The sequence below is a fragment of the Tinamus guttatus genome, unplaced genomic scaffold (assembly GCF_059628265.1).
Source record: "Tinamus guttatus ecotype Peru unplaced genomic scaffold, ASM5962826v1 Tinamus_guttatus_pri_ptg000659l, whole genome shotgun sequence".
In the NCBI taxonomy this organism is placed as follows: domain Eukaryota; kingdom Metazoa; phylum Chordata; class Aves; order Tinamiformes; family Tinamidae; genus Tinamus; species Tinamus guttatus.
In genome coordinates this window covers 1945922-1966966 of record NW_028289193.1, presented here as the reverse complement: position 1 = coordinate 1966966, position 21045 = coordinate 1945922, and the positions used below count along the sequence as shown (strand labels likewise).

The 21045-nt window shown below is 41.5% G+C and overlaps 1 protein-coding gene across 4 annotated transcripts in view; it reads left to right on the top strand.

The window, feature by feature from the left end:
* DTNA (dystrobrevin alpha) overlaps positions 1-21045 on the top strand; it is an 85459-nt gene that overhangs the window by 4484 nt on the left and 59930 nt on the right. For all 4 annotated transcript variants that reach the window (XM_088536341.1, XM_088536340.1, XM_088536339.1 and 1 more), the window contains exons 2-3: positions 179-259; positions 18315-18528. In XM_088536341.1, the coding sequence (XP_088392467.1) occupies positions 179-259; positions 18315-18528 (295 nt within the window). The remainder of the gene's footprint in view (positions 1-178; positions 260-18314; positions 18529-21045) is intronic.

Here is a 21045-nt window from a genome sequence, read left to right as displayed (position 1 = left end):
CTTTGTTGTTAAATATTAAAATTAGAGGGAGGTTGTCCCTGCTGTTGGAGCCTGGCCAGCGTGTCTTTTAGCCTGCAGCTTGACCAGATTGCTCTTCACAGTGACAGACGCGGTGGGCTGACTGTTCCCTACCTTCCTTCCTAAAAGTCGTGTTCTCTACCACTGTCTCTTCCACTAGGGGCCCAAGATCTGGATCGCATTCGCTTATCCACCTACAGAACAGCCTGCAAGCTCAGATTTGTTCAGAAGAAATGCAACTGTAAGTATGGCAGCGTTTCCCCCGGGTTGCCATCCGTGTTACCTGCTCGCTGCGCTCGTGTTTTGCCCTCCAGCTCTGTCACCGGATCATACATGGCCAAAAGCACTAATCAGAGGGCCCGGAGAGCTTTTAAATATCAATGTGTTTATGATGTAAGGGTCTTGCCTCGAACATGCTAAGGATTTCAGTTGCAGAAGGGTGGGTCATGATGTAGACCACAGCTTTAATTAATTAAGCATATTAACAACATTGTTTAATTTCCTTGTAAATAATGGTTCAGTGATATCCTGCAAATTAAGCACTTTTATAGCAGCTGTATGGAGGAGAAATGGTGTTTATAGTTCTCCTCTATCTGGGGTCCTGCAAGGTAAGTGCAATGTCAACCTCTTTCTTTCCTGAAGGCCACTGAGAGGGACTTCTTTCAAGAGGATGAACCTGCTCATAATCTCAGCATGTCTCTCGTCTTCCTTTTAGTTTTTCTCTTGAGATGTTTCCCACTTGATTAGTGGGAAAGTTCTCTTCTAAGATTCAATGTCTCTTCCTTTCCAGGTATAGCATCTATTACCACATTTATGAGAAGAGCTCTGAATTTCAAAGTGGAAAAAAATATAAAACATGTTGCGGATTATGTCATTTGTTCTCCGTTTGATTTTGCAGACACTTAGAATGGTGGATTTTGTTTTATGTATTTTATTAGAGCTTTCCATACAAAGTTCAAAAAGCTCCAAACCAGGGGAATTCGTGTCAGCAGTATCAGCAGGGAGAGGACTAGTGAAAAGAAAACCAGGAGCCCATCGGTTATTTTAGCCCTTGTATCTGAGCTGGGGTGACGGCCTGCCCGCCCCTCTGCTGCTCGCAGTAGGAAGAACAAGTGTTTGGTGTGGCTGGAGTTTTACAGCTCGTGAAAAAGTGCCTGGCTTGGAGGTCACATCTATTTGCCTTACAGAAAATGTTTAGTTTATGTTGTTCAAACATACCGGAGAGACAAAACTGCAAGGAAAAGCACTTAAAGAGTATTTATTAGGCTATTTATTACCCCATCACTTATTATCAATCACTTCCCTGGCACGTTTCTCTTATTTTTGGTATGTGTTTAACCAAAGTAGGAGTTGGAGGTTAGTATCACAGTGTGAGATGCAAAACTTACTTAGGACGGGGGAGTACCTGCCCAGCCACTGACTTCAGTTCAGCAAAAATGTCATCCTAAGAATGAGGTTCGATGCCTCTTATGGAATGACTCCTGTTGTCTGGAGTGGCTGAGTTCTGTACTTCTTTGTCACTGTCAGCTACAGTTTTCTGCTCTGCCTCTGCAAGGCTGCTGCTCTCCCACATGACGTCGCGTTGTTGGTGGGGAGAGAAGTCCCTGATGTACCTGGTGTGCTTTCAAGCTCTGCACAGGGGCTGTGCAAGGCACAACCTCCAGCCACAGAACTGCTCAACCAGGTAGTGCCCCAGCCAGCAGGCAGACAGCCCTTTGGCCAACGCAGCCACTCTGTGCGTTTCTTTTTTACTTTCTCCCTTATAGCAATAGCCATTATGCACCACCCAGTAGTAGGTTCAGGGAAAAAAACCTCTTCCTGCTGTGTCTGAGCTGCTTCATTTAATGGAAACTATAAAAAGAAAAATCTCAAAGACTGGTAGTGTAGAGCACCTCTGGTCGCTCAGGCCATCTTTGACTTCTTTTAGCTGTGCTCTTCTGCTCTGCTCTTCATTCACTAGTGCTTCACTCACTTATGCCAGGTCAGATTTACTGGGAAAAAATTGCTTGGAGAAATTGTATTTAAGGGATTCTTTTGAAAGAACTGATTTAATAAATTGCAGGGAGCTGCTCTTGGCTGTATCCTGGAAGCGTAATAAGGATGGAAGCAGGAAGCAGCTTCGAACACCTGAGGTGTCTGCCAAGAAAAGCAGAGTTATTTATTAACACCATCTCTTTTACCCAAAGGTACATATTAGCATAGAGCAGTGTGCAATTGTCCTAGGATAACACTGAGCAGGCAGCTACATATATATATATACCATATACACAACCCATGTGATTTTTGCTTCACTTCTTTGCAGTGCAAGGGGGTTTGTCTTCCTTTCTTGCTTTGTGAATTCTTCCTGCAGTCCAAAAGTGCTTTGCTGAAACTTTTACTGGCAGGATGCATTTTACTGGTGAGTTAGGGAGTGTGTAAGGGGCAGGAATATACTTTGATATTCGAAGAGCCATTCTTTCTAGCAACAGGTCTCCTTAAGCTTGTTAAAACATGTAGCTAAAGATTACAGAACAAGTAACAAGGAAAAAGAATGCCCCTACATATGCTGTACTCTGAATGCCAACACTGCTGATTAAATCAATTGCTTTATCTTATTACAAGTACTAACATGCAGTTAATTTTGGCACAAGATAAATAATTTTAAAGATATTTATTAAATATTCTCCAAACTTACAAGTATGTGCCATCATGATAATTCTGTAAAGCTTGTGGAAAACTAGTGCGTGTGTGAAAAGTATTTCTTTTATAAAAATCTCTCTGAGAATTTAAACCAACAGACAGTTTAAATAAAATCAGCAGAGTGAGAAAAAATCAATATCAGTCATTGTAATTCTTTATTAAACAGGATAAAATTGAATCCAGTCTAGCCTTATTCCTCAGAGAAGCAAGGCATTTTTCGTAAGAACTCAGAACATGATAAGTAGATACATTTGAAAAAATTGCAGTGTTGATCTTTTAAAGAAGTTTCTTTCAGATTTAAGCATTCTTCTTTTCCTATGTCAAGACTACAAATAAGTAACAATAACATTTACAAATTATTTACTGACACACTTCTGAGTCTGCCCAGGCCTAAATGTAGGACGCAATATGTGGCAAAATCCCAAGAAGTGAGAGACCCACAAAACTGTACATGTAGGGATCCTAAGGCTGAGAAGGTTTATTAGCAATAGTGTGAGTAAAAAACTCATTTTATGCTTCTCTGTTTCTGCTGACAATTTTTATTGAGTAGGTCTTCTCTTAGTCATAGAGATTAACTCAAGCTGTGGATACCTCATATGTTAAATAAAGGGGAAAAAAAGTCTTGAGAAGACCCCAAGGTTGTCCCGTGAATAATTCCAAATGAGAACCAATGGCACGGGAAGGAAAGCCTTGAAGAAATCCCTGCTGCTCGTTACACCATCGTCCGACCTGAGAATGGAAAGCAGGAGTGTGTGAGCTGCCCGTGACAGCTCCAGGGGGTCACTGATGTGCTCTCGGAAACAACCGAGCCCTGATTCTTTGGGCACTAAGTTTTGTTATTTGGGAAAATGAAAGTAGAGAGGAAGCAGGTGCAGAAACCTGATCAAAAGTAGCGTGTGTTTATCCCAATCTGTGCAATGCAAAATGTGGATGGCCAAGTTCAGCAGCCAAAGCTTCTAAATGTGCTTCAGAGGCGGCCCAAGGAATGCGCCTTGCAGGAGTCAAGCGAGGAGGCAGAACTCGAGGTGAGCACTGTCAGGTCTGCAAAGTCCTGGTCAGTCACAGAACCTGGAAACCTTAGGGACCACCGTCACTCTGACCAGGCTGACATTAGGGTATTGTACTTCAGTTGACCTCCAGGAGATCAGAACAAGTTTTGAAAAAGCCAATATATGTGGCCACCGTGCACAGTCCCCATCAGGGTGTCATCTTGATATAGCAGGGGCTTGCAGACAGGTGTTTCTCTCTAGCATTCACGTATGGAAAACCAGTCCTGAAACAAGGCAGGAGTGACCCATGACAGCAGCTGCACAAATCTAACAACATTCACCAGTATTCAGAAGTCACCAAAAAGCACAGTTTCCCCTGGTCATCATTGTGTAGTTGGTTTATCTTAATATATGATTTCAGTGAATTTATTAAGACCCAGTTGTTCATATAGAAAAGCCAGCTGAGATGAAATACCACGTTCACATGGAAATTCCCTGTGGGCGATGGTGGCAGCAGGAGTGGAACATAAAAACATATCGTAATCAAAAGCATTATACGGTTAAACACCACTCACTAATACAGAGCTGTACAGCTGGAAAACTGCTGCAGTCCCTGATAGTCTTCTCTGAGCATGTTGTGAGATTATTTCATGGCACTGGCTGCAGAACAGCAAATTTTGCTGATATCCTGAGATCAGAATAAATCACTGGCAGCTGAAAGCCTTGAATTTAAAGCCATGCTGATGATTATATTATGGGGCTTAATTAATGCAGGCAGAAAGGGAGTTCATTTCTCTGACAGTTTAATTCCAGCACCTTAGGGTTTCAGGCTTTTTATTTCTCCCTTCAATATTCTCCTGCATTAGTATTTTTTTTCTCTTTTTTGCTTTGTTTTGTCTTGTCCAAATGTTAATTCAGTTGTTCCCGCATAGGAAGCCCAACTCCACAAGCGGATTGGAGATGCTGGCTGAGTCCAGGGTGTTCTCTGCCACCTCCTTCCACCTCCTTCCTCCTTTAGGCTTAAGTAGTCATATCCCTGAGGCACAGAAGCGTGTCAGCCTGATTTCCATACGCGCTCTGGGGTGCCTTTCTGATCTCATCTGCCTTTTTACATTTGCTTTAAGTTAGGATAACTTCTCACCCTCCTAAAATATAATAATTTCACACTGAGAATGAATGACAGTTATTGTAAACACACTATTTTTAGGTGCTTTTCTTAAAGCTGTTTTCATTCTGTACTTTTATGCCTCCTGTAACACTACAGCAGACTGCTGAAACTGATTTTATCCTAGAAACTGTCAGTATGGGTAGCAAATAATGAGATCACATTCTGAGTTATTGGCCCTTTTCAGGATGGCAATCACATTTTAAGATTTAATTGATTAAACCAAAATAAAATTAATGGTGTTTTATTTTCTGTACTGGGCTGACGCTTCAAAGTATCATTTTAATCAATCCTACTCAACATGCCATTCATCCCAGATTGAAAGTCTCAGTACCAGGCACTTGGAGCAGAGGCAGAAAATGTGAAAGTCTTAAAGTGGAGCTGTGCACCTCTACATTGTCCACTGGCCTAGGACGCCACTGGCAGACCCAGGTTCAGTTTCTTCTGCATGAAAAAATATGCATTGATCTTAACCTTTCCAAAAAGTATCCAAATGTAAAGCTGTAGGTTCCCTACAATACTTAGGATACTCTTGTTGATACTAGCCCAAGAGGAATAGTCTTTCCCAAGGAAAGAGGAACCCAAGGAATAGTCTTTCCTATTAATATGTTGATTCATTTAGGATTTGGCAACTGTTTCTCTTTACTTAAATGAGACCACTTGCCATCATGCTGTAGGGATATTATTTCTTTGGCTTGGTGAATATTTGTTTTCTCTAAAGTGAGAGTCCAAAAGACATGCTCCCTCTATGTGCAAGAATCTTGTGAAGGTCCATGCGATGGCAGGAAACCATCATTCTCAATATCCTGCCTTTCACTGAAGATCTCTGATTCAGTGGTTGCCCCTCATTTTTGTTTTATTAGGAATATCATCAGAAATGGAACCACATAATTATCATGATTATAGAACGGTTTGGATTAAATCAATCGATCCTTCATCATTTCAGGGTTGCACAGTTAGTGTTCTGCTGTTACTGTAGGGTTTTCTCAGGTATTTCATTCCCTCTTGGAAATGATAAGCACAAGGTAGATTCAGGCTGGGTCACAGAGCAATCAGGCTGAATGACAAGCAACGTTGCCTACTTGAGGAGTGCAAAAGGTCTGTCTGGCTGCAATCTGAAGCATTATTTCCTGGGAGAACAATCTTCCTCTTGAATTTTTGATCAGTACATTCTTATATTGAAAAACCCTCAGTGATCAGACTTCTAAGAGACTTGCTTAAAAATCCCCTCACTTGAAAACAACAGTGTTTCTTATTTTTGTTCTTATTTTTGTCCTGCTCTCTTGACTCTCTTGGATATTTCCTGATTATTATTATTATTATTAATATTATTATAAAAATAGAGAAGTTGGAAACATTTGTTTTCCGTTTTAATGGAAGCTGAGGTTCACAATCATTCACATGACTTCTAAAGAGAACAAGCTTTAAAAAAGAAAAGAAGAAAAACACTGTACTATAAAAGCAGAAAAACACTCTGTACTATAAAAACATCAATGTCATTGTGTAAGTTACTAATTCTGGTGTCCTGCAATACTCGAATAATGGAAAGAAACATGAGTTAGTGATTTTTAAAACTTTTTTTATTCCTTTGTCTTTACCAGCTACTTAGAGATTAAATGCTTTACCAGAACTGCTAGTGCCATTCCATATGGGTTTCCAGGCAACTATGGGAAAAGGATGCATATATTATACATCCTGCATTATGCATCAATTATTTAATCAAAAGTTCAAAAGGGCTTGATTTAGCATATTCCCTGCAGACACATCCTTCATAAGGATTTCAGTCCATAAGTATTCACTCGCAGCACAATATCCTGAAAATGGGCTTAAATTTTCTCTTCTTTTCCCTTTAACTCTATAAGTTTATTACTATGCTTGACAGGTCATAGCAGCTGCTGGGCAGCTGGTGTGCAACCCGTGTACTCAATACGTTCATGGAGAGACCACTGTTACCTATTGCACCTCTTTCTCAACGCCAGCTGGAAGTGGCTGCCTCTCCGTAAGAGATACATGGACATTTGGGATTCATTTTATTGTCAGGAAGAGTCAAAGATCCGTATCTCAAACTCTCAAATTTTCTTTCGCATTGAGATTGACTTTTTAAACATTCCTGTGATTCTAAGTGGCCCCCATTCAGAACCGAGTTGCAGCAAATTGCCAGCTAATATTATTTCCTCCTTTACAGAGGGAAATTACTGAATTGGCCGCCTTTAACTCAGCAGTAGGCAGGTCCCAAGCAGACCAGCACTCTTCCCTCTGCTAGATAGGTAGCTCAGCGCCAGCTTTTGTAGCTGCATCGCGGTTCAAGGTGTTTCCTGACCCACTCCTTGAACTCTGCCCACCCTGCCGTTCAGCAGCTGCCGGCGGCTCTTGGGAGCTGGGTTGAAGGTGGGAGAATCATAGAATCATAGAATCCTTAAGGTTGGAAGGGACCTCTAGAGATCATCCAGTCCAACCCCCTGCACACGCAGGGTCACCTAGAGCACGTGGCACAGGACTGCGTCCAAGCGGGTTTGAAGATCTCCAGAGAAGGAGACTCCACAACCTCTCTGGGCAGCCTGTTCCAGGGCTCTGGCACCCTCACTGGGAAGAAAGTTTTCCTTAAGTTCCTGTGGAACTTTTGGTGCTTCAGTTTCCGGCCATTTCCTCTAGTTCTGTCGGTGGCCACCAGTGAAAGAGGCCAGCACCATCCTCCTCACTGCCTCCCTTGAGGTACTTCTAGACACTGCTCAGGTCCCCTCTCAGCCTTCTCTTCTCCAGCTGAACAGGCCCAGCTCCCTCAGAATCTGCTCTCCAGCTGGTTCCTCTGCACATCCACACTGATGCAGGCAGCAGACTCTGGGATCTGGCGGGCTTTGGGTTGTTACTCCAAACAGGGAAGTCTGTACATCCCGTTTTCCCTGGTCTTCCTTACAAGCACTTCAAACAAAAGAGTATAAACAATTATTAGTTCTGGCTTGGTGCTGTTGTCCTGGGCAGTCGGGGGAGCTCAGGCTCTACCTGCTTTCTTTTGGACAGCAGACAACAATTTTGCTCTCCCGACAGAAATCTGTTTTTCTGCAATGATAAGCTGCAGCATTTTGCCCAATCCATGCACTGAGGTCCCTTCTCTATCGTGCCTGCTGGATTTGGTTTCTCCGTGGAGGTTTCTTTTCCCCGTTGCAGTTTTGGTGCTGTCACCCTGTGCTGCCTTCATCCTCTGTGCCTGAACCATGAGCTCCTCCGTGGCCACCCGTGGACAGTCTGACCTGCCTCCTGCCCTTCCTCCTTGCCAACTTTGCTCTGTTACAGCCTCTTTCTCCAGTAACTTCTGCAAATGGAGACGCACAGCCTGGCTGCAGTCAAGGCTCTCGCCAATTACCTGCTTTTTTGGATGAAGACAATAAATATTCCACAGAAGAAAAGTCAGTGTGTGGAGCTGAATTTCATTCTTACTGTAATTCTAGAAGAATGTCTTCTTCCTTCTGACACTGTGTCCATTTTTTTTCAGAGTTACATCAAGAGTCAGTCTGTGTACCTCTGATGCTACCGTTCAAGCTCATACTACCCAGAGGATTCAAACATAAGCCTGAGCTTAGCCATTCTCTCATACTTTCAGCCACGAGCAGCAGCTAGGATCATTTTCTTTAGGTCTAACTAGAAGCTCTCATACAGCACATACCTGGCATGCTAAGGAGAAAGTGTGAGAACAGATGATGTGAGCCATAAAAATTATTTCCTACTTTTGTACGTTTGAAGGGACTCTACAATGCAGAATCCTCAGTGTTGTGTGATGCTCCTCATTTAACCCTGGGAGTCTACACAGTGAATATTCAGCTTTCTTGGGCTGATGATTTTATGATGTGCCGTGACTCTGGTGAGGCAGTTTTAGATGTGCTGAATTAAGCCATTTTAGCCCAAATTCAAACTGAATGATGCCTTTGATGGTGATGCTGGCCGCAGGAGAGCGCTAGCAGTAAAACACCCCATCTCTGTGCAGGGTGGCTAATTTCAATCAAAGCTCTATGTGAGCATTTCCTTAGTTCACACAGTAGATGGGAAGATGGATGTCTCCCTTTCTGGCAGAAAGTAAATTGAAAGTAACTCTGCTGAACCCATAGACCTTACAGTGGCATGAGAAAAGGAATGAGCCAGTCCCGCAGCATGGATTGCTTGAGAAGGCTGAACTCAATTTCTTATAAATGAAGTGGGCACTAGTATCACACTATATCTCTTGTGAAGGTGCTGATCTCCCCCTCGTTTCGTTTTCCACGTTTCATTTTGTCTCTATTGAAAAATCTACATTTTGCCTGTGCCTTGAAATTCTTGTTTTGTCTTGGATTTGCAGGATGTCTTTAAGGGTTGCGTGTGTAAGATAAAGGATGACAGATAAATGGACATGTATATCGAGACTCTTACTCCATCTAGGGGCCCTGGAAACAACATGAGAGAGGCACACAAGAAAAAGGATAGATATGTGGCACTTCACCTAAATCCAATTTATCTGTCATTTTTTATTTTGCATTTCTCCTTCCTCGCTCATTGTTGCTGATTGTTGAGCTGTGTTTGTCAGCTGGTGCTTTCCCCTTTTCGTGGCCTTTTTCTCCCGCCTGTCTCCTCAAGAGTTGCAGCGTTGCAGTGTGTGGTACCATAAACTGCTGAAACAGGAGCCTCTGCGGGAGCTTCCTCGTCCTGAAGTTCTGCGTCCTGAGCGAACCAGCACTGGGATGCAGCAAGGTTCTTGTGGGACACATTGCTTCGAAAACTAGTAATGTCCAATGTTGGACATTGCAATGTGGAAAGATTATGTGAACACAAAGCCAGATTTTAGTCAAATATTCTGTATAGTTTGTCCTAACGAAACATTGTCAACTCAAGCCAATTTGATAAGATGGATCCTCAGAGTACAAGGATTTACTTCTCCTGACCTCAGAGCTGATTACAGCTCAAATCCCCAAATATTTTTAGGCAATTAAAAATGTAATAGGTGTTTACCTACCTATAAAAGCTTGAACCACTGGCAGTAACTAGCATGTCCATTGCCTATCTCCTCAAAAGGTTAAATAAGATTGGAGTCTGGACTGTCATTGTGTCTTCAGATGCATTTTTGCCTAATTCCTGTGCATCCCAAGAATGTCCTGCTTCACAGCAATGCTCCCGCACTCAGCGGCTGAGGCTGGTGTTGGCATTTCGTCCCAATACATGAAAGTGCTCCCACAAAAGCACTGGATCACCCCACGTTCAACAGGAGGGAGGAGAGAAGCTCATGACATCCCTCTGGGTGCCATTCTGAGGGTGAAAAGTGCAAATCTGGTATCAGGCAGTTTACCCAAGGGTAAAGTTTAGTTCAAATATTTCTCTGGTTATTGTTAATAGCTGAAAATGTAACAGGCCAGGTTTGGTCCTTATTATATAGAAAGTTTAATAGAAAAAAAAGAGTATGCTTATATATAAAATATTATAGTTTCACACTGAAAGAAATATGCAAAACATAATTCATTAGTATTCTGTATGTTGTATTGCTGTTTACAGTCTTGCAAACCCTAAATGATTAGAAAAACTGAAGAATTAAAAAAAGAAGCATGAGTCGAACCATGAAAAAGAGTAGATGGACTGAGGAGGGTGTTCATCAAACAGATGAATAATGAATGAATAGTAGATGCTGGTTCTTTGTCTTTGTGATGTGACTGAACCTTAAAGGTCAAAAAAATAATCTAAACTTTTATTCCCATAGCCATGAGGGAAGAAATTGCTATGAAGAAATATTAAATTGAATATTCTCTTGTCATGACAAGTTTCCAGCATTAGCGATTTTACAGAAAACAGCCGTTTCTGTGAGACTGAAGACAATATCCATAGAGTTGGCAACACATACTACTTCAAAATTAATGAAAAATATAAATCACCTGATTTGGCAACTTTTATATTCAATTTATTCTTGCTTTTTGGTAACAGTGCAAGGCAACTTGTAGGCTCTTAGTGGTACAGAGATGTTTGAAGGAGAGAGTAGTTGGGTGTGAGTATATCAAAGGAAAAAAACTAACATTATTAAGGAAAAAATGAAGTTGATTAAAAGAGAAACGTGTGATTTTAGCTAGATATGGCTTTTGAGGAAAGAAGCATATAAATCTGGAGGAGAATGTATCACCATTCAGCACAGGATATTCAGCACAAAAATATTCTGCCCTTTGCTGCTCTCAGGTTTTTCATTTATTTACCCATCACGTTATGCTCTGTATAGCATATCCACACGCCAGATCATCAAGCTCATATTCTTTATTCAGCTACACACATCTACAAGGTTATTTTCCGGAGAAAGCAGTGGAAACACGCAGCTTGCTTGACATCATTGTGCCAATGCAGAGTTAATTCTGACAGCAAATGTTGGCTAAAAGGCACCCGGTGGTGCCATCCAGCGGGCAGCTCGTCCGTCCCGGCTGCCTCCAATCCTGCAGAACGAGCGCGGTGCCGGGCTGCAAAATCCAGATCCTCCTCTCGTACGTGCAGCCGTTTCTGAACTCCTCATCTAACCTCCTGAATGAACGTGCTGGAACGCGGCTTGGGGGATATTTTGGTGGTTGTTTCGTTGGAACTGGAAATGTTTTCGGAAAGTCTAAATAATTCAGTTTCTGTTCGCAGAGGGATTGCGGAGAGGGTAGCTGGGAGCCCGCAGCAGCTATAGCATCCCCTTGCCTTGAAGTTCCTTTTGGCACCTTCTGGGAGTGCAGCAGCTTTCCCCTTATTTATCATTTGCTGTGATACAGCACAGAAGAATTATATTAGACTTTGAAGGGCTGTAATCTTACTTCCTAAAATATGTCCTCAGATTTAAGGTAGGTGACCCTATTTTAAGGGAAATGAGAAAGCTGTTGCAAATCACATGCATTTACTGACCACGTTTTTTACCTTACGTCCCTATGAATTCTCATGTTTTGTTATTTTAAAGCTTACACAAAGAATTATTCAATAACATATAGGCATCATCTCACAGTGCCTCATAGAAAACCTTTCTCATTAAAATAACATTACGGCTGGATATGAAGAATAATAGAAATGCATCCTCTAGGAATGCTGTTGCCTGGCTTGTGGGAATTTAATCAGTTTCTGGCTATATAAAATGTATGGATCCACTATTGATACACTGGTCTTTCACTCGTGTGTGTTTGAATATTACAACAGGTTTTTGATATGTAATTAATGGCATATCGTGGGGCTTCTTAGCAGCACTGCAGTGTTTTAGCTGAGTTGTCTCTTCCATAACATCTTAACATTAAGAGGTTTAGAGTTATTAGATTTGCCAGTGTTTGGAGTGTTTCCCTTTGAACAAGGGGACCCGTAGGTGACAGCTGCTTGGCCAGCCCAGCGCAGTGGCACGTGTCACCCACACGGAGCCCTTCAGGATCCGGTGAAGTCGAGGATAAAGGGCTCCAATATCCTCATTTGTGATGGGATCATAGATTATAATCGAAAAAAGAAGAATCGTCTAACCTGTTTTGTAATATTTTTAGGATTGCTAGATAAGAAGCATAAATCTTTCACTTGCATGAAAGCCACGTGAAATACCTGACACCCAGTCAAGTCACATTGGTTTCAAATGAGAGTACTAGTGTTGTTTAACTCAGACATGCCTGCAAGAGCTTTGTTATCTGAAACTTGAATGAAATATATGTTTAGATTTTGGAAACAAGGTAAATTAATACTTTTTAGAAGTTTTTTTCTGTATTAACTAACAAACAAATATCTATCAAGGAGAAATTTTGACATACTCTATCGGGCATGTATAATTTAGGTGTAGCTAGCCCTACAGTATCTTAAGTAAATTTGGTTTAATTATTAAAGCTCTAGTTGAGTCACTTCCCCTGGTTACATGTAGCTTCCCCTTCCATGTTCATGTAGTAATAAATAGAAATGTAATATTGTAGCGCTCCTAATTCAGGTGAAGTACAAAACATGCAATAGAAGTGATGAGGATTTTAGCATAAGTAAGTCAATTTAATGCTGGGAAAACCTAAGTGTACAAACCTTTTTTATTATTTTTTAATGCTTGCTTAGAGCAACATAATTTCTTGACCATAGATTTTTGAAGTAATCTACCTCCTTTGAGATGACGGATGTGTGAAAGATTATCTCAAAGCCTTTCTGTGATTCTAAAGAACTGCATCATGTAGAAAAGACAGCAGTTTTGCTGTGTATATAATTTTTAATTATTTTGCCTTGAGTTGAAAGAAAATGCAGTTGGTCCATCTCTTCTCTCACATTTTGGCTATTAAGAGACCTTTATTTACCAAGCAGAAAATTACTAGCTACAAGTAGCCGATAAATTAAACGTGTGTTGATTTTCTGTTGAGGAGACTGACAAAAGCTTCAAGAAGGAAGATCAAAATGAATTAAACATATATTTTTATATATCATGTATATCAATTGACATATATCTTTATAGTAAACAACATATTTTTCTCCTGAATTTTCCTCTCTCTACTCTCTGTTATCACATAATGGAAAATCTAAGAGAAAATATATTTCTTAGCAGTTGCCTGTGAAAGTCTCCTTTTTTTTGGAACAGCAGGCAAATGAGGGATAGCTCTAGCTGGATAGCTATGCTATTTAAGGAGTGTGAGGCCTTTCTGAAGGGTCCTCAAAGACTGGCTGAGCTGTGTAATTTTGAAAGGTTTTATGCACAGATGCTCAGACAGATGCAGCTTTTTCTGCTGAGCAACTCCCAATCATCCTGTGACACTGAAAAACAGCTCCCAAATTTCCACAGTTTGAGAGATCCATTTCAGAAAAGGCATCTTTTTCATACTGAGAAGTAACTCCCTTTCAGAGGCAAGAGTAGCTAAGGCAACAAAAGCAGTAAAAGCCACAGCAATAAAAAATGAAGAATAAACTTGTAAAGTTTGATTTTATTGAAGGAATTTATGCAGGTTTTAGGAGTAAGAATGTTTTCTTGCATCTATAACTGAGTTGTACTGCAAAATCTTGCAACCATCATAGAAATTAGGTTCAGGATTTATTGTATCGCATGGGCAAGCAAAGTAAGATGAAATGCCATCTGTAGCAAGATTCAGGTGATTTCGAGATTGGATAAATAAATAATGGTAGGTAGGTTGACTTTGCAATGTGATGCGATATGTAAGAGTCCACTTATTATGTAAGCACACTTAAAAAAAAGAGGATTCTGAGGGCAGTCCATCTAATTGCAATGTGTGCAAGGCCAGGGTATTTGGAACAAGAGGCTCCAATATGATATGATATGATAGCTCTTCTTACAGATTGAAATATTTGTTATGCATATTTCACATAAAACCTAAATTATTCTAGGCTATGTAGCAGTTAGAACATAAAAAAACAGCTTTTCTTAATGTTTAAAGAACAGGGAGTGGGATTCATTTTGGTTAATTTTACTTACAGGCTTTCTCAGTGGTCAAAAAGGTAATAGTGGTACTTCCAAAGAACTACTCATCCCACCTGCTCCAAACAGCTGCTGTTATTTCACTGATGTTAGAAGAAGTTAGTTTGAGCACCACGTGACACTAGATACCTAATTTGGGGTATTCAAGTTTAGGTGAAGTTAGTTCTTGACCTTGACAACTGACTTTATTACTTAAAGAGTTGAGTTCTCCATACATTGCACAACAGTGCAATAAACTGTCCCTGTGATTTCAAACTAGTCATTTAAATAGCTATATTCAAAATTAGGAGAGCATGTTGAAAAGGCTGACGTGTGTGCACCTTCCATTTTCTGTGTGCATAAAGTATTACTTTCCAGCCTCTATAAAGAGGTTTGAAATTCATGAGTAAAATGTGAAAGAAAATTGTGCAGTAGAATGGTTGTTTATTCAGCTTAAAGTGGAACCAAAGAGTTTCTGGGGAAAAAAAATCAACTGAATTTATTTAGAGTGCAAATGCACAGCAGTTCCTCCAGACTAATGTTTTATGGTGAGTGAGGAACTGTCACTGCAATATAACTTCCAATAAGCCATCTCTTAGACTTGTGCCCTATCTTTGTGGCATACCAATGAATATCAGAATAGCCTGCGAGGCTATCATCAAGTTCAAATTAACACTAGAGCCAATATTTTTTCCTGAAATGTGTTAGTGTACTGATATTATTAGCCACCTCTGCTAGCCTCTGGGTTATCTCCCTTCTGAGGACCAACATCAAAACTGACTCTGAATATAAATGTTTTCTGAAAAAATAAAATATTAGTGGGAAAAGAAGAAACATGTGCAAATCAGACAGTCACATAAAATCAGTGCACATCAAGAATAAAGACACCAAGCCACACTTCATATTCACTACTTCTGCCAGACATTTTCCTCCATGCTCTGTGATTCAGTGCTTTTTACTGCTATGACATAGTTATTAGAGTGAAATTGCTGTGTGACATTGTCACTTAGGGCATCCAGATGACTGGTTCATCCTCCTTGGATGTTCTCTTGTCAATGCTAGGGAAACCTTTGCTATTCCACAGTCTGCAGGAGTAAATGAGACAAATGTAAGAACAACTCTATTTTGTTCCTCTGTGCTGATCAGGTTCAGAGCTTCTTGTGATACCCCTGGACAGCCCTAATGACCTGAGTTGTTGTCCTTTATCTTCCCTTTTTCCCTCCCACGTTCCTTCCCTTTACCACTCTCATCCGCTTCCAAACAAACAACTAGTCCCTGTGTATTTTTTTCCATTGGCCTCAGTTTTTCTGTTTTTACATCCTTATTTGGTATTTGTGGTACTGTTGCCCTGGTAATTTCTACCTTAGCAATTCCATTAAGATAGTTCCCCCACTGATGCTGTTTCTAAGGCTGCTATTTAGTGTAGCCTCAAGTCAAGGTTAGCCATCTGCATCTATATTTCTTCCTTCTTCCTTTTTACTATGGGTAATGCCTTGTGATTTCTGCTGTTGTTATCTTTTGATTGTAGCTACAGGTCACATTTGACCATCTGCACACATACCCTAACACCCAGAAAGCAGCCTGGTCCAACTGCTGGTGGAAGCACCTGCTCCTTCTTCTATTTTGTCTGAATTACCAGAAACACCATCCTCAGAGCCAGTGACAGCTAGGGCTGCACTGAACGCCATGCTTAGCCTCCCGCTCTCTGTTTACATAGAATAGAATCACAGAATGCTTAAGGTTGGAAGGGACCTCTAGAGATCATCTAGTCCAACCCCTGCACACGCAGGGTCACCTAGAGCACGTGGCACAGGACTGCGTCCAAGCGGGTTTGAAGATCTCCAGAGAAGGAGACTCCACAACCTCTCTGGGCAGCCTGTTCCAGGGCTCTGGCACCCTCACTGGGAAGGAATTTTTCCTTAAGTTCCTGTGGAACTTTTGGTGCTTCAGTTTGTGGCCATTACCTCTAGTTCTGTCGGTGGCCACCAGTGAGAAGAGTCCAGCCCCATCCTCCTCACTGCCTCCCTTGAGGTACTTCTAGACACTGCTCAGGTCCCCTCTCAGCCTTCTCTTCTCCAGCCTGAACAGGCCCAGCTCCCTCAGCCTCTCCTCACAGGGCAGATGTTCCAGGCCCCTGAGACCACAAAACATGTGCACATATTCCAGGCCCGTTGCTGCAGTTTTGGCATATAGCTCCATATTTCTTTTCTCCAAGACCACACAATGATGTGGTTTCTGGTGACTTCTCTTCTTCCCTACTTAATATTAACTTATTCACTGGCCATGTGGGGAAGCTTCCTCAAAAAGAGTCGGTTATCGTGAACGGGCTGTCTTCTCTCGAACTATTCATTTCCCATTTATCCAGATTACCTTCGAGACAATGTGACCGTGAATAGCACTTGGTTGGGTGGGAACAGGACCAGCTGCATTAAAAGGGTCTGAGGTCTACACGGGAATTTTGTGCTGGGAAGATGCTCTTCCTCTAGACTGAAAGAAAGGAAGAGTTCAGAGGTTGTGTGCACCACCTAGCTGGCTTAATTCAGGAGAACACTCTAAGAGGTCCTCATGACAGCATACAAGGTCCCATGTAAAAGTTTCTTTTTAATACAGAAGCCCAAAAAACAATTAGGTGTCACTGTGAAGCTGTATTTCACAGGTTTTTGTCCCCCAATTATTTTCTAATGAAGAATAAGAAGTAGGAAGCTGTCGTGTCTAATGTCCAAAGCAGTTGCTGCTTCTGTTGCCAGTCACCTTCATTCTGTATCTTCATCCATGAGCACTGCAGCCTGCACCTGTGGTAGCAGGGCATTAGAGCTGATTTTTTTCCTAAGGCAGACATAAATTAACCCAATCATAAGGAAAAATTGTAGACAAAGTAAAAAGATGACATAAATAGTTTAATTTACCCAGCTTGCATTTCTCTGCCACAAGACCACCATGCCAAATTGCAGCCTTCCAGACACTAGCTACAAACCAAGCAAGTAAAAATATGATGATAATTATTAGAATTAAATTTCTCTGTCCACAATAAAATGCAACTCCTGTGAGATTCAGGTGATGCTTGATATGTCATAAGGCATAGCACCATGCTAAGTAATAAGAACTGTACAGCACTTTTTCCTGTAATAAAGAGAATTTGCACCTTGAACCTCATGATTTGTTTCTTATTGGCAGTTCAGGGGGAAAGTATGTGATAGTCAAGATAAAATATAGGATTCTTTGAGTCTAGGTTTGAATTAAATTCAAATTTTGAATGAGTGCAATGTTTGGCATGGCCCACCACTTCTGGAATGACGATCTGTAGCAAATTGATCATATTGTCAAAATAACAATGCTATGCAAATAGGATTTCTGTTCGGATACAATGAGAGGGATGAGCAGAGATTGTCTTTTAAGCTGTCCTGTCAGGCAAAAACAGCTGCCACAAGATTCAGCTTAGACTAGGATTTTTATCAGACAAAGAGATTTAACAAATCACTTGGTAAATGTATTTAGAAGACCAAAATATGACTTGAGGATCACTAAATCACTTCATCACATGTTCTTTTTGTTAAAATGTAGCCTGTCTGCCCTGACTCAATTAACAGTTCTTTTTTTCTGTGAAATATTTTGCTTTTGGTACAAATAGCTGAAAAGAATGTTTAAAAATGCCCGTGGCAGTATGTATTAAGCACTTACTATTCCTAGGATCTTCTAAAAAATCCATCTGCTATGAAAATTAATACCTAAGAGTGATTTCTGAATGAGTATTCAGAGAGTCATGATTCAGAAAAAAACAATTCCACCAGTTTCGGTAGGTTATAGCTTTTATTTGCTACTTAGTCAATGAGGAGTCGTTTCCTGAACTGAAGCTTATTACACAGTACTCATTACAACTCAGAGTATCAACTCATTGGTTGTTTATTAACAGATTTGAGTTTTCTTTGCTCTTTTTCTCACCTCTCTCTGAGTTTAGATCTCAGTGATGGAAAATACTTTTGTTCTTTTAAGCATTTCTCCAGCTCAGATGATGTTATTATAGGACAAGATGACTTTTTCTCAGATGCTTTCAGGAGTGTGTGTCACTGATGACTCTTCATGTGCTGTACCCTAGTGCACCTGGTGGACATCTGGAATGTGATTGAAGCACTGCGAGAAAATGCTCTTAACAACCTGGACCCCAACATAGAGCTGAACGTGGCTCGCCTCGAGGCTGTGATTTCAACTATTTTCTACCAGCTCAACAAACGGATGCCAACTACCCACCAGATCAACGTGGAGCAATCCATCAGCTTGCTGCTTAACTTCTTGCTAGCAGCCTTTGATCCGTAAGTTTTGTGTGTTTCCTTCCTTTCTTGACTGGATGAAAGGGTTTTGTTTGCTGTGGAAATATCTTGGAAAAGCACTTGAACAAGCTAAAATTTCAGCCCTAAATAACAAAAACAAACAGTTCTAGCTATTGTAACAGAAGTTAAAATTAAGGAACTCCATTTTTATTTTCTGTTGAGCCAGTCAGATCAACTCTTTTGTCCTCTAGTTACTCAGACTTGTTCCAGGTGTTACTGGAGAGCAATTGTCTATAGACACAAATGTGCTTCCTCTTCTAATCTATGTTGGTATTTATTGACAAACCAGTGGGTCACATCAGTGCAATGGTAGTGTGACATGTAGCAGTGACATGGGTTAACAACTCATTATTTTGAGACAATTCTCTCTCCTTCAATTTCTTGCAGCTGTAGCAAATTTTCCTGCCTTATGCCAGAAAAAAACCCACATGCAGTATGGTTGCGAGTTCACAGCAGAAACAGGGTAAAGATCAGGAGCTGGCAGTGAAATTCATGTTGAATATTATTGCTTGAGACCTGCATTACATAAAGGAGGAGTTGAAGAGGGGGTGAGCTAATTACCTTCCAAGGATGCTGTGTATACATATTAGTGTTACTGAATACAAGGGCATCAGCCTACTTTTGAAATCTGCTAAACCAAGTAATTGAGAGCAGCAGTTAAGTCTGAGAGATGCAGATTACCTATTACCTTTTTATGGTGGATATTTTGAAAACTAACCAGCTGAAAACACTGGCCATAAGGCATTATAATCAAGCTCCTTCCCTTCTGCCCTCCTCCCTTTTCCCTGTCCTCTCTCTCCATGGATTTCTTCCTTGGTATCTGGCACCTCTCGGAGCCAGATCACCCAGGCCGCTTTAGTCACCATGGCAACGGGCGAGCGAAAAAAGCGGTGGTTCCACCCGAGCGGCCGCGGAGGCCCCTGCGCTGCTGCAACCTCCCTCCAACCCCTCTGCGGGGGCAAAAACAAGCAGCCCTCTGTGGAACTGTAGCCTTCAGGACGATTTTTGTCACCTCAAGGGCAGTGAACCAAGGCACGGGCGTTTTAATTTGTACAGTTGTGGCTGTGACAGGAGCACTAAAGGACAAGGGATGTGGCTGGGCTCATGAGTGGTACGTGCTGCAAACAGAGGGCTTCCCGACAGACGGGCACGGGGAAGGCCCGTGAGCACCGTAGCGGGGTCTGGGATAATATGCTTGCTTTGTAGCTCGCTGTAATGGGGGTGAAAATGTCAGCTAGACGTCAAGGCTACTTACAACAAAATGGAGGAAAGGATTTTACTCCTCTGTGCTCAAATAGTGAGTGCACTTAAAAGGGCAAGGCTGTGCTTTTCCTGCGAACATCAAACGCTCTGTGTTTTGTGACCTATTTCTGGGCTCTCATCAGCAACAGCCGGGGGGTGAGGAGAATGTGACTCCCTCTCAGCTCTCCAAGCAGCTCCTGCTCCCGGCTCGCTGCCTCCAAGCTGGGAGCACAGCAGGCGTTTCCCAGAAGGACAGAGAGACCCTCAGGGTTCCCAGGAAGAGGCCTTCAGCTTCACTGTCCAAGCTGTGATAGGAACGGGACGTGTATCACGACAGAGAGACCCTAAGGGTTCCCAGGAAGAGGCCTTCGGCTTCACTGTCCAAACTGTGATAGGAACGGGACGCGTATCACTCACAGCTTTAAATGCATGAGATATTGGTTGAGTTGGGATTCAACTGGGTTGAGATTTAGGTGCAGTCTGAGATCTATGTTCAAGTGTGTATGTGGAAGCTATGTGTCTTTATTCTCTTTAGAGTCAAAGAAAACTTACTTGGTATAGTCTGTTGAGCCCCAGAAGCAGTTCAGCTCATCAACAGGGCTTGTCTTCGTGGCTGGCTTTGTAGAGATCAGTATCAGCTGGATCTCTCTTTGTTAGAATGGGATGTTGCCACCTGTCACAAATATAGACATATATCAGTGTCTGCCTCTCAAGAAATGTGAATCTCACCATTAGTATGACCCAGATAATCTACATTTTGGATCAGGTATTCATTTAGCATGCAACCCAAGTCTTGCATAGTCCAGATTTCCCAGTATCTGAGCGGGACGGCTCCTACATGGCTAGAGAAGGTAATGTGAAAGCTGTCTTGGATCTATATGACATCTCTGCTTCCTATGTGCCCACTTGGCTGCTGCTTCCTGCAGTAGAAAAGAAAGGTCCTTCTCTGCTGAAAGCTAAAAGTCAGTGGAGGAGCAGCAAGGTCTTTTCTTATATTCTCAAGGTCACAGAGAAGCAAATATTGCACATGGGGGAATGCAGGCATGGAAGCAAGAAGCTGAAGTATTTTTTTCATTTTCACTCTCTCATTTAGAGAAATTGGGCAGTTTCTGTAAAATTGCCTGTTCTCTTTTTTGATAAAAAAGAGGCACCAAAGTGACAATATTCACTCCTAAAATAATCCCATTACCTCTCTTGTTTCTTAACCTTATGTTTTTAGCAAATGGTTGCCCTCTCAAAATATGCTGTCCAAAGCTT